The sequence below is a fragment of the Amblyraja radiata genome, chromosome 36, assembly GCF_010909765.2.
Source record: "Amblyraja radiata isolate CabotCenter1 chromosome 36, sAmbRad1.1.pri, whole genome shotgun sequence".
NCBI classification, from domain to species: Eukaryota; Metazoa; Chordata; class Chondrichthyes; order Rajiformes; family Rajidae; genus Amblyraja; species Amblyraja radiata.
This window is the reverse complement of record NC_045991.1, coordinates 3,181,384-3,199,130: the sequence shown is the minus strand read 5'-3', so window position 1 is coordinate 3,199,130 and position 17,747 is coordinate 3,181,384. Positions and strand designations below refer to the sequence as shown.

The following is a 17,747-nucleotide window of genomic DNA, read 5'->3' as shown; positions in this document are numbered from 1 at the left end:
GTGAAGGGGAAAATAATCTGTGGGGTAACTTTTTCACCCAAAGGGTGGTGGGTGTATGGAACGAGCTGCCAGAAGAGGCAGTTGAGGCATGGGTGAATCCAATGTTTTGGAAACTGATTCAGATGGATATGGGCCAAACGCGGGCAGGTGGGACCATTGTAAGAGTGTCATGTTGGGCGGTGTGTGAAAATGGGCCGAATAGCCTGTTTCCACGCTCTATGACTATAATTCTGTGACTCAAAGGGTCGGACAGTAAACGTTAGTGATCAATTTACTTGTACTGATTTCGCCTGGCCCGCTGTGTTCCTCCAATAGTCTGCGATTTGCTTAGGGTAAGAAGGACAATTATTTCATCCAACAATATACGACGAGGCCTAACAGCTACCTTCTAACAATTGAACTATACATAATTAATACATATACATATATATATCTGTGTGTATATATGTGTTAATTATGTGCAGCTTAATTGTTATGGTACATGTTAGTCCTTATATATATATGTCCTCATATATATATATATGTCCTCATATATGTGTATGTGTATGTGTATATATATATATATATATATGTTATATATATATATATATATATATGTGTATGTATATGTATATGTATTTTCACTGCGCCTGGTACATGTGAGAAAAAAGTATCAATTAATCAATCAACCAACTATCAACTTGTGTAGGAAAGAACTGTAGATGCTGTTTTAAATCGAAGGTAGAGAGAACTGCTAGAGTAACTCAGCGGGACAGTCAGAATCTCTGGAGAGAAGGAGTGGGTGACATTTCGGGTCTAGATCCGTCTTCAGACATGTGGTGCCTGGAAGGAGGATGGACGGTGGTTCAGCGGTGGAGTAGCTGCCTGACAACGTCAGAGACCCGGGTTCGAACCTGACCACAGATGCTGCCTGCCCGGAGGCTGTGCGTTCTCCCCATGAACCCTAATGGACGCTTGCGATTTCCCCGGGTGCTCCCCCGCCCCCCCCCCTCCCGCACAACCCAAAGACGTTCAGGATTACAGTTTTATTGCGATCTGCAAATTGTCTCTAGTATGGAGAATAGTGCTAGTCTAAGGGTTATAGTTGGTCAGCTTCGAATAGGTAGTCCGAAGGCCCTTTTCCGCGCTGTTTGAACTACACTAGACTAGGAGAGAGGGTGACACCAGGTCCTTTGGTCCACAGAGTCCACGCCGAACAGCGATCATACCGTACATAGCACAATCCTACACACTAGGGACAATTTACGATTTTTACCGGAACCAGTTAACCTCAAAATTGTAAGTGTTTGGAATGTGGAAGGAAACCAAAGTACACAGAGGAGACCCACGCCGTCACAGGGAAAATGTGCAAACTCCTTACAGATCGAACCCGGGCCTCTACGTTGTAAGGCAGCAACTCTACCGCTGCACAACCATGCGGCCAGGAGAGATGATGGTGGGAATAGGAGCATGAGGGAGTGGAGGAGGGAGGGAGAAGATAATGTAATGGGCAAGGCAAGGGACGAGGAGGTGGTGTAGGGTTTAGATTGGGGGACGAGGGGAGTGGGCGAGGAGCAGGATGATGAGGGGAGGAGGAGTGAGGGAGAAGGGGAGGAACCGGATCAGATATTAAGGCGTGGGGAGGAGTGGACGAGGAGCGAAGGTTATGGGAGAAGGACGGGTAAGGGGGTGCGTGCGTTGGTAGGTGGAAGGATCAAGGAAAAGAGAGGAACGGGGAGAGTGAGAGTTGGGAGGCGAGAGAGGGCTCAACATTGGGAGGTAGAAGGAAGGGAGTGGAGGAGAAAGGGATAAGAGGAGGCAGAAATGGAATCGGATGGGGAGGAGAGGCAGGGGATAAAAGGAATGGCGTAGAGGGGGGCAGGCAGGGGAGGGGAGGTCGTTGACGCAGAAGGAGGGCTGAGGGGGACGGGAGAAGGGGGAAGGGGAGGACCCGGAGGAAAAGACGTGGGAGGATAGGGAAGGAGAGGGAAGGAGGAAGCCTTAGGAGCGGGGTGATTTCAGTTTAGTTTAGACATACAGCGCGGAACCAAGCCCGTCGGCCCACTGAATCCGCGCCAACCAGCGATATTAAAACTGCCCTACACACACTATGAACGTTTTTCACTTATACCGAGCCCATTAACCGAAGATCTCTGATAAACCCCACGCTGTCACGGGGAGAACGCATAAATTCCGTGCAGACAAGCTGCAAGCGCTCTAGGCAGCAAGTGTATCGCAGAGCGACCGTGCCGCAAAGAGAAGGGGTTGGGGGTAGGTGGAAGGAGGAATTAGAGGAGTGGGGAGGCAATGGGATGAGGCAGAGGCGCTCTCTCTCTCTCTCTCTCTCTCTCTCTCTCTCTCTCTCTCTCTCCTCTCTCTCCTCTCTCCTCTCTCTCTCTCCTCTCTCTCTCTCTCCTCTCTATCTCTCTCGTCTCTCTCTCTCTCTCTCTCTCTCTCCTCTCTCTCTCCTCTCCTCTCCCTCTCCCTCTCCCTCTCCCTCTCCCTCTCCCTCTCCCTCTCCCTCTCCCTCTCCCTCTCCTCTCTCTCCTCCTCTCTCCTCCCTCTCCCTCTCCCTCTCCCTCTCCCTCGCCCTCTTCCACTCTCTTCCCTCTCCCTCTCCCCCTCTCTCCCTCTCTCCCTCTCTCCCTCTCCTGCTCCCCCTTTCTCCCTCTCTCCCTCCCTCTCTCCCTCTCTCCCTCCCCCACTCTCTCTCTACCTCCAGCCCACTCTCTCTCTATCTATCTCCCACCCACTCTCTCTCTCTCTACCACCCACCCACCCCCTCTCTCCCTGTTCCAATTCCTAATTGTATCGATCTGTTTCCACATTTCTTTCAGTCATGCTCAATTTCTGTCTGTTCGTGTTCGCGCATTCTCTGCTCTCCATCGCGCATAGGGTTTGATTTATCTATTTACTGCTTTGGCACATAGCCACAGTGTAAGATACAAGGAGGCAGGAAGTAGTCTATGGGTAAAAAATGTACCCCTCGGCCTAATATTACACCCCCCCCCCCTCAACTTAACCCTATCTCCTTTACCGCTTCAATGCTCACGCCCTTCCTCCACCGTTAACTGTTGTAGAGGGATTGAGTTATACGACAAGAGGCACATCGGCCCAACTCGTCCATTCTGACTAATGTCCCTTCCTCGTCCAACGGAGTTTCAGGCGCCTGAGGAAGTTTGCTCCAGAATCCAGAATTTGCAGTCTCTTATTTTCCCTAACCGGACAGCCTCACCCTTCACCCTAACATTGAGCGCTATTCCTGAACACTCGCGATATCACCGTTCAAAGCCTCCCACTAGCCGGATGCTTATTCACCTGCTAGATATCACACCAACACATCCAATTCATTCCAAGATTTAGGAGGTCCGGCATGTCCCCAACCACTCTCATCAACGTCCACCGATGCAGCGAAAACAAAGCCTGTTATTGAGATGCGCCACCACTTGATTTGGAACCGGCTCCATCCTAGACGCAAGAAACTGCAGAGAATTGTGGACGGAATCCAGATCATTACTCAAACCAATCTCCCTTCCATTGACTCTATTTGCATCTCACGCTGCCGCGACAAGTCCAGCAGCATAATCAAGGACCAGTGTCGCCTCGGTTAACCCTCCGCTCTCCCATGGGCAAGAGGTGTAGAAGTGTGAAAACGAACACCATTAAATGGAGTCAATGTAAGAGAGGTTTGTGTGTGTGAAGGCCTATGCTGCGTCCAAAATTCACTGCAATGTCTTGCGGTCTTGGGTGTAGCTGTTCACAAACCAAGTTGTGATACATTCTGATAAAATTATTTTCAGGGTGCATCAGTAGAAGTTGGTGAGAGTTGCCGGGGATATGCGTGGGAAGGGACATGGGGAGGGGTTAAAGTTGTAAATAACAGTGACATGGTGTACTCGGCTTGGGAGCTGAGCGTATGGAGGATAGTACTTCGTGATGACAGGGCGGTGCGAGATATTGGGAGAAATGTGATCCCATCCAGATGGGGGTCTCTGGAAAGAGAGAGGGTCGGATGTCGATACCTCCTCTGTCTCCTGTGTTTCTGAAATTCCAATATTCACTGTTCCTCGTGCCCAACTAGCAAATCTCAATAGTTCAATGGTTCTTTATTATCGCGCGTCCCAAGGTACTGTGAGATTCTTTTTTTGATTGTGACTCAGTAAGAATATTGTCATACATAAGTGCAATCCCCGATTAAGTGTAGAATGCATTGAAACAGCCCAATGCGTCTATATGCAAAGCCGACAGTCACTTTGGGCTTTATGGACAACACTGCCGCCTTCCCTTGCAAACACAGGAGATGCAACAGCTGTCGCTATACCTCTCCCCTCAACTCTGTCCAGGGGTCCTGACAGTCCTTTCATGTGAGGCAACATTTCACTTGCACCTCCTCCAAACTTATCTACTATATCCGCGGTTCCAATTGTGGACTCCTATATATCGTTGTGACCGAGCTGTAGACTGTGCGATCTTTTCGCTGAACACTTTCACTCAGTCCACCTTGCCCTACGTGACCCCCCCCCCCCCCCCCTTGCCAAACACTTCTACTCCCCTGCCCATTCCCACATTGACCTTTCAGTCCTGGGCCTCCTCCATTGTCAGAGTGAGGGCAAACGAAAATTGGAGGAATTCGCTTGGGCATCGTACAACCCAGCGGTATGAATATTAATTTATCTAACTTCAGGTACTCTTTGCTTGCCCTCTCTCCCGCCCATCCGCCACCCGAGTCGCCCTACTAGTGTCATTGTCGTCCTGTTCAATTTCCGTCTATATCATTCGTTATCACCTAACCCACAGCCGACAGTGCACCATTTCGGGCTCCACATGTCCTTGAAGGTCGTTGCTTTTTGCATGTCTTTCATTCATTTGTTCTGTACCTCTCTAAATCACCGTCTGTTTTTCTCGTTTCCCTTTCTCGTGACTCTCAGTCTGAAGAATGGTCTCGACGTGAACCGTCACCTAATCATTTTCTCCAGAGACGCTGTCTGGCCCGCTGAGTTACTCCGATTTTTTTGTGTCTAACATCATTGTTAGACACAAATGGGTCCCTCCGTCCCCATTGTTTAATTATTCTGTATTTTTGATTATTCTGTATCTTCTTTTTTTTAAATTTCTATATGCACTACTACTACGGACTGAGGCAAAACTGCATTTCGTTGTACCCATACTTAGTATTTGTGCAATGACATTAAAGTTGAATTGAATTGAATTGAATTGAATTGAATTGAATTGAGCTGCTATGGTACATAAAAAAAACTTTGCGAAGAACGACCCAATCTCACTGCTCTTACATGCTGTTGATTCATGTCCAATTGCTTCATTTGGTCCCAAGAGGCGATTCACTGGAGTGTTGGGTACCCTTTGCGTAATCGCAATAACTATATATTCTTGGAAAACGACAATCTGTTGGTGCATTCTCCGAGGTTGCTACCAAACCTCCTTAGTCTTCAGTCCCTCCCGGATATAGACACTCTTGTGCACTCTTCTATTCTGTATCGCGACGCTTTCCACCCCCACACTCCGGCACAAACTAGGTCCGAAAATGGGAGACCTGGTTTTCCTCTTGGTCCAAGACGTGTTCTACCATTTGCTGGCTGTTATCGGGGTTACCGGTAGGTGAGAGAAGGGCGTACTCACTTAACCAGAGACGTTCTGCTTAAAAACGCGCTGCCTGTGCAGGGTTTCTCAACAGATTCTCAATCCGGTGACTAAATAAATTATTCCTCATCTCCTTCCTAAAGGAACGATCTTTTATTCTGAGGCTATGGCCTCTTGTCCTAAACACTACTGGAAACATCCTGCCCACATCCACTCTTTCCAAGCCTTTCACTATTCTCTATATGCAGAAGTAATATTAACCCGGGTACACTTTATGTTAGCCCGGTCAGCACCGTTACAGTGGGTGCAAGGCTTCCCCGTTGAGCTCGAACCTCGGTGGTCTTACTCAACTCAAATGAAAGTGAGTTGAGCGGGAACTTCCGGCGAGCGCTGCTTCAGCCATGCAGGAGCCGACAAGGACCGGGAAGGAAGAGGGCAGAATGGAGAAGTGAGGCGAGAAGGAAGAGGGGGAATTCGGGAATCTTTTGAATACCTTTGATACATTGTCGGCACCCTATACGTGGCGGCTCTTTGCATATTTGTTTATTGTATCTTAGCAAAACAAAGATTTTCCCTGCGCCTGGTACATGTGAGAAAAAAAGTATCAATTAATCAATCAACCAACTATCAACTTTTGTAGGAAAGAACTGTAGATGCTGTTTTAAATCGAAGGTAGACAGAACTGCTAGAGTAACTCAGCGGGACAGTCAGAATCTCTGGAGAGCAGGAATGGGTGACATTTCTGGTCTAGATCCGTCTTCAGACTGTCAACATGTGGTGCCTGGAAGGAGGATGGACGGTGGTTCAGCGGTGGAGTTGCTGCCTGACAACGTCAGAGACCCGGGTTCGAACCTGACCACAGATGCTGCCTGCCCGGAGGCTGTGCGTTCTCCCAATGAACCCTAATGGACACTTGCGATTTCCCCGGATGCTCCGCCAACCCCCCCCCCCCCTCCCGCACAACACAAAGACGTTCAGGATTACAGTTGTATTGCGATCTGCAAAGTGTCTCTAGTATGGAGAATAGTGCTAGTCTAAGGGTTATAGTTGGTCAGCTTCGAATAGGTAGTCCGATGGCCCTTTTCCGCGCTGTTGAGCTGCACTAGACTAGGATAGAGCGTGAAACCAGGTCCCTTGGTCCACAGAGTCCACGCCGAACAGCGATCATACCGTACATAGCACAATCCTACACACTAGGGACAATTTACGATTTTTACCGGAACCAGTTAACCTCAAACCTGTAAGTGTTTGGAATGTGGAAGGAAACCAAAGTACACGGAGGAGACCCACGCGGTCACAGGGAGAATATTCAAACTCCGTACAGATCGAACCCGGGCCTCTGCGTTGTAAGGCAGCAACTCTACCGCTGCACAAACATGCGGCCAGGAGAGATGGTGGTGGGAATAGGAGCATGAGGGAGAGGGGGAGTGAAGGGAGAAAAGAATGTAATGGGCAAGGCAAGGGACGAGGAGGTGGTGTAGGGTTTAGATTGGTGGACGAGGGGAGTGGGCGAAGAGCAGGGGAGTGGACGAGGAGCGAAGGTTATGGGAGAAGGACGGGTGGGGGGGGGGGGTGCGTTGGTAGCTAGAAGGATCAAGGGAAAGAGAGGAACGGGGAGAGTAAGAGGTGGGAGGCTAGAGACGGCTCAACATTGGGAGGTAGAAGGACGGGAGTGGAGGAGAAGGGGTTAAGAGGAGGCAGAAATGAAATGGGACGAGGAGGGGAGGCAGGGGAGAAAAAGAATGGCGTAGAGGGGGGAGGCATGGGTGGGGAATTCGTTGACGCAGAAGGAGGGCTGAGGGAGACGGGAGAAGGGGAAGGGGAGGCCCCGGAGGAAAAGACGTGGGAGGAGAGGGAAGGAGAGGAAAGGAGGAAGCCTTAGGAGCGGGGTGATTTCAGTTTAGTTTAGACATACAGCGCGGAAACAGGCCCTTCGGCCCACTGAATCCGCGCCAACCAGCGATATTAAAACTACCCTACACACACTATGGACGTTTTTCACTTATAGCGAGCCCATTAACCGAAGATTTCTGATAAACCCCACGCTGTCACGGGGAGAACGCATACATTCCGTACAGACAAGCTGAAAGCGCTCTAGGCAGCAGTGATCGCAGAGAACCGTGCCGCAAAGAGAGGCGTGGGGCAGGTGGAAGGAGAAATAAGGAGGGGGAGGCAAGGGATAGAGCGCGGAGCAGGCGAGCGCGCTAGTCTCGAACTCGCTAGATGATCGCGTCTAGGGAGGGCTCTCCTCTAATGCGTACGAGCGAGCTCCGAGATAAGGTCTAGCTCAGATCGCGGCTACCCCCTCGATATCTATAGCGCTATCCGCTGAGATCGAATCTCTCTCTATCCTCTCTCTCTCTCTCTCTCTCTCTCTCTCTCTCTCTCTCTCTCTCTCTCTCTCTCTCTCTCTCTCTCTCTCTCTCTCTCTCGCTCTCTCTACCTCCCTCCCACCCCTCTCTCCCTGTTCTAATTCCTAATTGTATCGATCTGTTACCACGTTTCTTTCAGTCATGCTCAATTTCTGTCTGTTCGTGTTCGCGCATTTTCTGCCCTCCTACGCGCATAGGGTTTGATTTATCTCTTTACTGCTTTGGTACATAGCCACAGCGTAAGGGACAAGGAGGCAGGAAGTAGGCTATGGGATAAATATGCGCGAGGATTAGTTTGGGCGGTCTAGTAATTTTCCTGAACACCCAGACCATCCAATCCATTTACCTGTCTAAATGTTTCTTAAAAGTCGCGATAGTACCTGCCTCCTCCGACAGCTCGTTCCACACACCCACCGTCCTTTGTGTAAAAAAGGTACCCCTCGGCCTGACATTACATCTTTCCCCCCTCAACTTAACCCTATCTCCTTTACCGCTTCAATCCTCACGCCCTTCCTCCACCGTTAACTGTCATAGAGGGATTGAGTTATACGACAAGAGGCACATCGGCCCAACTCGTCCATTCTGACTAATGTCCCTTCCTCGACCAACGGAGTTTCAGGCGACTGAGGAAGATTGCGCCAGAATCCAGAATTTGCAGTCTCTTATTTTCCCTAACCGGACAGCCTCGCCCTTCATCCTAACATTGAGCGCTATTCCTGAACACTCGCGATAACACCGTTCAAAGCCTCCCACTAGCCGGATGCTTATTCACCTGCAAGATATCACACCAACACATCCACTTCATTCCAAGATTTAGGAGGTCCGGCATGTCCCCAACCACTCTCATCAACGTCCACCGATGCAGCGAAAACAAAGCCTGTTATTGGGATGCGCCACAGCTTGATTTGGAACGAGCTCCATCCTAGACGCAAGAAACTGCAGAGAATTGTGGACTGAATCCAGATCATTACTCAAACCTATCTCCCTTCCATTGACTCTATTTGCATCTCACGCTGCCGCGACAAGGCCAGCAGCATAATCAAGGACCAGTGTCGCCTCGGTTAACCCTCCGCTCTCCCATGGGCAAGAGGTGTAGAAGTGTGAAAACGAACACCATTAAATGGAGTCAATGTAAGAGAGGTTTGTGTGTGTGAAGGCCTATGCTGCGTCCAAAATTCACTGCAATTTCTTGCGGTCTTGGGTGTAGCTGTTCACAAACCAAGTTGTGATACATTCTGATAAAATTATTTTCAGGGTGCATCAGTAGAAGTTGGTGAGAGTTGCCGGGGATATGCGTGGGAAGGGACATGGGGAGGGGTTAAAGTGGAGAATAACAGTGACATGGGGTACTCGGCTTGGGAGCTGAGCGTATGGAGGATAGTACTTCGTGATGACAGGGCGGTGCGAGATGTAGGGAGAAATGTGATCCCATCGAGTTGGGGTCTCTGGAAAGAGAGAGGGTCGGATGTAGAGACCTCCTCTATCCCCTGTGTTTCTGAAAATTCCAATATTCACTGTTCCTCGTGCCCAACTAGCAAATCTCAATAGTTCAATGGTTCTTTATTATCGCGCGTCCCAAGGTACTGTGAGATTCTTTTTTTGCTTGTGGCTCAGTAAGGATAGTGTCATACATAAGTGCAATCCCCGATTAAGTGTAGAATGCATTGAAACAGCCCAATGAGTCTATATGCAAAGCCGACAGTCACTTTGGGCTTTATGGACAACATTACCACCTTCCCTTGCAAACACAGGAGATGCAACAGCTGTCGCTATACCTCTCCCCTCAACTCTGTCCAGGGGTCCTGACAGTCCTTTCATGTGAGGCAAAATTTCACTTGCACCTCATCCAACCTTGTCTACTATATCCGCGGTTCCAATTGTGGACTCCTATATATCGTTGTGACCGAGCTGTAGACTGTGCGATCTTTTCGCTGAACACTTTCACTCAGTCCACCTTGCCCTACGTGATCCCCCCCCCCTTTGCCAAACACTGATACTCCCCTGCCCATTCCCACATTTACCTTTCAGTCCTGGGCCTCCTCCATTGTCAGAGTGAGGGCAAACGAAAATTGGAGGAATTCGCTTGGGCAGCGTACAACCCAGCGGTATGAATATTAATTTATCTAACTTCAGGTAATCTTTGCTTGCCCTCTCTCCCGTCCATCCGCCACCCGAGTCGCGCTACTAGTTTCATTGTCGTCCTGTTCAATTTCCGTCTGTATCATTCGTTATCACCTAACCCACAGCCGACAATGGACCATTTCGGGCACCACGTGTCCTTGAAGGTCGTTGCTTTTTGCATGTCTTTCATACATTTGTTCTGTACCTCTCTAAATCACCGTCTGTTTTTCTCGTTTCCCTTTCTCGTGACTCTCAGTCTGAAGAATGGTCTCGACGTGAACCGTCACCTAATCATTTTCTCCAGAGACGCTGTCTGGCCCGCTGAGTTACTCCGATTTGTCTGTGTCTAACATCATTGAGCTGCTATGGTACATAAAAAAAACTTTGCGAAGAACGACCCAATCTCACCGCTCTTACACGCTGTTGATTCATGTTCAATTGCTTCATTTGGTCCCAAGAGGCGATTCACTGGAGTGTTGGGTACCCTTTGCGTAATCGCAATAACTATATATTCTTGGAAAACGACAATCTGATTGGTGCATTCTCCGAGGCTGCTACCAACCCTTCTTAGTCTTCAGTCCCTCCCGGATATAGACACACAAGGAGCTGTTCTTGTGCACTCTTCTATTCGGTTTCGCGACGCTTTCCACCCCGACACTCCGGCACAGACTAGGTCCGAAAATGGGAGACCTGGTTTTCCTCTTGGTCCAAGACGTGTTCTACCATTCGCTGGCTGTTGTCGGGGTTACCGGTAGGTTAGAGAAGGGCGGACTCACCTAACCAGAGACGTTCTGCTTAAAAACGCGCTGCCTGTGTAGGGCTTATGTGTGGACGAGTGTGAAAATATTAGTGTATATGTGGGTGTAGATTTGTGAAGGAATAACGTGCCTGTGTCACTGTGTACGACTCTGTCTCTTTAAACCAAAAACTGCGGGTTTCATGTGCATCAAGGAACTGCAGATGCTGGTATACAACGAAGAGACACACAATGCCGGGGTAACTCAACAGGTCAGGTAGCATCTATGGAGGAAAGCAATTTTTGACGTTCCTTGTCGTGACCCTTCTTCATATTTGGCTATATATTTCAGTGTGTATGTTGGACCGTGTGAGTTTGATGGCGGAACGGTGGCGTAGCGGTAGAATTGCTGCCTTTCAGCGACAGCCACCCTGGTCGGATCCTTACTGCGGGCGCTGTCCGTACGGAGTTTGTACTTTCTCCCCGTGACTGCGTGGTGTTCTCCGGGTGCTCCATACACTGCAAAGACGTGCAGGTTTGTACGTTAATTGGCTTTCGTAAATTGTAAATTGTGACTACTGTGTAGGATTGTGCTAGTGTACGGAGTGATCGCTGGATGGCGCGGGTGCGGTGCGCCGAATGGCCTGTTTCCACGCTCCATGCGTAGTCTAGTGTAGTTTACAGAGCGCGGAAATAGGCCTTTCGACCCACCGAAGGGCCTATTTCGAAGCTGACCAGATAACCGTTATACTAGCACTATCCTACACACCAGAGACAATTTGCAGATACCGATAGAAACTATGATACAACTATGTCTTTAAGACGTGAAGTGAAACCGATGCATCCGGGGAAAACCCAAGCGTGCATTATGGTTCTAGTTACGTTCACGGTGAGAACGCACAAACTTCGAACAGGCAGCACCCGGGTCTCTGGCGTTTTAAGGCAGCAACTCCACCGCTGCACCACCGTGCTCCTCGGCTGATCGTGATCGAGTCCAGGGAGGGGTAATGGATTCAGTGAAGATGAGAACACGTCGTCAAGAATCAAAAGTGTAAAGAGTAATTTCTCGTTATATTTGCCGAAACTGAAGAATGAAATGATTAATTGCAGCTTCGCTGAACCTTCAGTGTTAAGACAGTGAAGAGCAGAGTCTCATTGACAGAAAGAATAGGAAACGGGATAATATCCATTATCTGCACAGTTAGCTTACTGTTAGAACAGTGGGTATTGGGGTTTGGGTGACTGAGGGTTTGGACAAAGGGATATTATCCGTTTCGATTAGTTTAGAGGTACAGCAAGGACACAGGCCCATAGGTCCAACGCGTCCTCGCCGACCAGCGATCGCCCATGCACTAGTTCAATGTTATCCCAGTTTGGCATCCCACACAGTCGGGGCTATTAACTAGAGGCCAATTGAACTGCAAATCTTCACTTCTTTGTAATGTAGGAGGAAACCGGAGCATCCCAACAAACCCCAAGCAGGTCATGGGGAGAACTTGCATACTCCTTACAGCCAACACAGCACCCGTATTCAGGGTGGAACCCGGGTCTCTTGCGCTGTAAGGCAGCAGCTCGACCGTTGCGCCACGGTGATGCTTAACTGATAAACATATTTAACTATGGAGACCATTAAAGTTTGGAGAGCATGGATCAAATCCGAGCAATGGGCTTGTTAACATATTGGGAACTTACCGCTTGGCAAAACCGAGAACAGCTGCGTAATGGGAGGATTTGGCTTTTGAAATTGTTAGTGCTTTGTGATTGCCCCGTGTACCGAGATATCTTTAACAACGTTTATTCCCTAGCTGAACACAATCAAGCCATACAAAAAAAATTTCAGCATGCATTGAGTGTACAGCATGTACAGTGTCTTGGATAGAGTGTGTGTGATGAGGATGTTTCCACTAGTGGGAGAGTCTGGGACTAGAGGTCATAGCCTCAGAATTAAAGGACGTTCCTTTTGTAATGAGATGATTACGAATTTATTTAGTCAGAGGGTGGTGAATCTGTGGAATTATTTCCCACAGGAGGCTGTGGAGGCCAAGTCAATGGATATCTGTAAGGCAGAGCAAGATAGATTATTGATTAGTAAGAGTGCCATGCGTTACACGGAGAAGGCAGGGGAATGCTGTAAGGAGGGAAATACAAAACGGCCATGATTCAATGGCGGGGTAGTCTTGATGGGCCGAATGGTTCGTATCACATATGACCTGATGACAATGTATAAAATATAGTGCACTGTGTTATAGTGTTACAATTACAGAGACTAGTACAAGGTCCGTAGTTAGGTTCATTAGAATCGTGGGAGCATGGGGCGGCACGATGTGCAATGGGGGCGGCGGGGTGACGCAACGGTAGATTTGGTTTGTGTGGTGGACTCGACGACGCCTGAAAATCTGCAATTTCACTCAGTCTCCGGCAGAACTGTTGCCATACCAAACTGCGACCTATTCCAATTCGATCCTTTCTCCGATGAATCTGGTGAAGCAAACACGTTTCATTGGAGAGATGCCGAACTTCCTGAGGAGGTAGGTTCGTCCGTCTGCTTTCTTGGCGCAGATCAATGTGGTTATTGAGTCGATCTTAAAGCATGGTAACAGGCCCTTCGACCCAATTTGCCTTCACCGGCCAAAGTCCCATCTACACTCGTCTCATCTGCCAGCATTTGCCCCATATCCCTCTAAACCTGTACTATCCATGTACCTGTACAAATGTTTCTTAAACGTTACGATACTACCTGCTTCAACTACCCCCTCCGGCAGCTCGTTCCATACACTCACCCTTTGTGTGAAAAAGTTACCCCTCAGGTTCCTATTAAATCCTCCCCCCGCTCCCACACCCTCAGCTTAAAGCTACGTATTCTGGTTTTCCATTCTCGACACTGGGCAAGAGACTATATGCGTCTATCCGATATATGTTCCGAATACCTAGTTGATCATTCTATCTACATGGTGTGTCACTTCAAACGAACAATGTTCATGTACTTCTAAATCCCTGTCATCTACAACACTCCCCTGAGCCCCACAGTTCACTCTGTAGGTTCCGCCCATGTTGGTGCTTCCAAAATACAACACCTCGTATTTATCTTTATCAATGTGATTGGTCCAGGACAACTTGGTGATGATGTCTACGCCCACGAACTTGAAGCTCTCGACCATCACTCCATATGGTCACAGCGCAGCCTCATACGTTCCAGTGAGAAACAACACACCCATCCAATCTCTCCTTATAACTAAAGCTCCCCGCTCTCTCTAATGCATGGGCCGAGATGTTGCGAGATGCACCATTTCCTCCCACTTTCATGCAACTATGTACCTGCACTCAATGTTTTATCTGCTCTGCAACACACCCTATCTACCTGTGACATCACTTTAAAGCAACGATGTACCTGCACTCTTAGATCCCTCTGCTTTATAACACACCCTATCTACCCGTAACACCACTTACACGCAACCATGTACCTGCATTCTTGCATCGCTCTGCTCTACAATACTTCCCACTGCCTTTGCATTCGCTTTATTTGTCCTGGCCCGGTTTGACTTCCCAAAGTGCAACACCTCCCACTTATCTGTATTATACTCCATCAACCGTTCCTCGGCCAACTTGCACAACGGATCAAGCTCCTGCTGTAATTTTAGTTTAGATTAGCTTCGAGATAGAGTGCAGAAACATGCAGTTCGGCCCCCGAGTCCGCTCCGACCAGCGACCCCGCCCACTAACACTTTTCTACACACACTGGGGCAAATTCATAACATTACCGAAGCTAATTTATCTACAAACCTGTTCGGCCTTGGAGTGAGGGATGAAGTCGGAGAACCCTGGGAAAACCCACGCAGGGCACGGGGAGAACGTGCACACTCCATACAAGCAGCACTCGTGGGCAGAATCGAACCCAGGTCGGCGGGGGCGCTGCAATGGTGGCAGCCCTGTCAGCAGCGCGTTAGTTATTGTCAACTTTTTTTATTTTTTTAGTATGTTTTAAAGTATGTTTTTAATGTTTATTTGTGTGTTTTGTGTTGGGATGGTGTGGGGGGGGTGAGGGGTAAACCGTTTCGGTCGCCTCCTCCAAGGAGAGGCGACTTTTTCCAGGTCGCATCCCCCGTGGCCTTACCTGGACTCGTACCTTGTCCTTACCATCTGGACGCCCGCAGCGGCGGCTGCGGAGGGTTGAGGTCCCGACCACGGGGGGAAATGGAGTAGGACTGGCCAAATTGTGTGCCTTCCACCAAAGTGATGAATGCTGTGGTGGATGTTTATGTTAAAATTTAATTGTGTTTTTGTGTGCGCTCTTTATCATTGCATCGCTGCTGACGTATTCATTTCACTTGCACTTTTTGAGCAATATGACAAATAAACCGTATTGTATTGTATTGTATTGTATTGATGCTGTGAAGCACCAGCTCTACTGTTACGTCAGCGCGCAGCCTCTAACAATTTCCATAACATTCTTTTCTATCTACAATACCACCAGTTTAAGAGTCATCTGTAGACTTGATAATCCTGAGCCATCACACCTTACTTTGGGAACAGCTCTATCCAAGACCGCAACACATTGCAGCGAATTGTAAACCATCACAAAAAACCCCCAATTTCTCTTCCATTGACTCCATCTACACCTCACCTTGCCTTGGCATGTCCAGCAGCATAATCAAGCACAAGTGGCACCCTGGCCACTACCTCTTCTCCCCTCTCCCATCAGGCAAAATATATAGAAGTGGGAAAATGCACACATCCAGATTCAGGGACAGTTTCTTCCCAGCTATTCTCAGGCAAATGAATCATCCTACCATAATCAGAGAGCAATGCTAAACTACTATCTACCTCAAGTCCTGGGTCAGACATTGATGACTTTACCTTGTGCAAAACGTTCCCCCTTATCAAGGGCCTATACACTATAAATGACTCGATTGTAATCATAGTGTTATCTTTCTGCTGACTGCATAGCATGCAACAAAAGATTTTCACTGTAATTCGGTACAATAGACTAAACGTAACTGTACAACATGTTGTCCGACAGGAAATAGTGTTTTCGGGTCAACTGTAACTGTGAACTGACTGTTCTATATTATATTCCACTCTCCGAGGATTGGGCCGAGATGTTAGGACGCCGACCAATCACGCTTTTTCCCTCCGCTTTTCAACAGCGAATGTCATCACCATCGTGGTCCTGTGCCGAGGGAACTGCGGCCTCGCCGGCTGCACGGTTCGGTACCTGGTGTCCATGGCCGGGGCAGACCTGCTGGTCATCATCTTCTGCGTGGTCCTCAACCACCTGATCTTGCTCTACTTCCCCTACTCCGTCCTCCTGCACTACAGCGTCTGTGCCCTCAACAGCATCGTGAACGCGGCGGCCGTGGACTCCTCCGTCTGGCTCACCGTGGCTTTCACCTTCGACCGCTTCGTCGCAATCTGCTGCCCGCGAATGAAGCTCCGTTACTGCACGGAAAAAACGGCGACCCGGGTGATCACCACCTTGTGCGCCGTCAGCTACCTGCGAAATATCCCACGATATTTCACCTACGAACTCGCCCGGAGCCCCGGCCCTTTCCCTATATGTCGGCTTCGAAACGTGTGTTCAAAGTCCCTTTGGGCCGTGTACATGTGGACGGGGACGGTGCTAACCCCTCTCATTCCCTACGTGGGAATTCTGCTGCTGAACGCTCTGACCGTCCGTCACATCTTGGTGACGAGCAGGGCTCGCAAGGGTTTCCGCGGAACCGGAGGCGGCGGTCAACAGGTGGACACTGAGATGGAGAACAGGAAGAGGTCCATGGTTCTCCTCTTCACCATCTCGGGCAGCTTCGTGGTACTGTGGATCCCCAGGGTAGTGGACTTTGTGTACCAGGAGATCCTTCTGGAGATGACGCCCAACCTCAAAGTTAGCCAGGTTGGAGCCATGCTGATGTATCTCAACTCTTGCAGCAACACCTGTATCTACGCCCTGACCCAGGCCAAGTTCAGGGAGCAGGTGTATGAGGTTGTCACCTTTCCCGTCTGCCGGTTGCTGAAGTTCCTCTCGGACTCAGTGCCCAAGCGTGGACTCCGCCCGCGACACTGACCCCGAGGGACTGACATCTGCCCGGACCCAACTGGCTTGCCTCAACCAATCGTTGCAATGACGCAGCGGTGTTGCTGCCTTAGATGGCCAGAGACCTTGGATCCTGACTACAGCTGTTTTTCTGTACGGAGTTTGTACGTTCACCGCGTGACCTGCGTGGGTTTCCTCCGTGTGCTCTGATTTCCTCCCACACTCCATAGCTGTGCACGTTTGTAGGTTAATGGGTTTTGCAAAATTGTAAATTGTCCCCTGTGTGTGTAGAATAGTGTGAATGTGTGGGGATCGCTGGTCGGCGAAGGGCTTGTTTCTACACTGTATCTCTAAATAAAGCTAAACTAAACAACGGCTGCCGGTTTGGAAAGTGTACCACGTTTTAATACTAAAAACACCGGAAAGAGATTGAAGGAAGACTAATAGCGAAGGACAGGATATCCGGTATATCTGGTTTGGTTTATTATTGTCACGCATACCGAGATACAGTGGGATATCTTTTCTTACGTGCTGTCGGGAAAAAACATGCTATAGGTGATTACAATCAAGCCGCCCACAGTGTATAGATACAGGTAAAGGGTGCAGCGTGTAGTTTACGTGCTAATAACTAAAATACTGGAAAATTTGGAGGAAGTGTTATCGAATGGCTAAAATATCCGTTGAATATGTCGATCGGCTGGGTGGGTGGCTAAAAATAGCTAGTTCTGTTCAGTTCAGTTCAGTTTAGTGTCGCTTTGTTTAGTTTAGTTTATATTGCCACGCATAGCGAGGTTACTGGAAAGCATTTTTCGCCTGCTATCCCATAAAAGACAATGTAAAACATGATTACAATCAAGCCGTCGACAGTGTAAAGATCCAGGATAAAGAGTATAGCGATTAGTGCAAAATAAAG

The 17,747-nt window shown here is 48.8% G+C and overlaps 1 protein-coding gene across 1 annotated transcript; it reads left to right on the top strand.

The window, feature by feature from the left end:
* The first annotated feature begins 10,751 nt into the window (after positions 1-10,751).
* LOC116966209 (probable G-protein coupled receptor 139) lies at positions 10,752-16,864 on the top strand. Its single transcript, XM_033012356.1, has 2 exons — positions 10,752-10,821; positions 15,951-16,864. Exons 1-2 carry the CDS (start codon positions 10,752-10,754, stop codon positions 16,862-16,864), a joined length of 984 nt encoding a protein of 327 aa, XP_032868247.1.
* Positions 16,865-17,747: the final 883 nt, after the last annotated feature.

Bases quoted from the DNA above. Each gene is read 5' to 3' on its own strand.
- LOC116966209 (XM_033012356.1), top strand. From the start codon at position 10,752: ATGGGAGACCTGGTTTTCCTCTTGGTCCAAGACGTGTTCTACCATTCG. The intron at 10,822-15,950 runs GTAGGTTAGAGA...GCTTTTCAACAG, and splicing joins GGCTGTTGTCGGGGTTACCG to CGAATGTCATCACCATCGTG.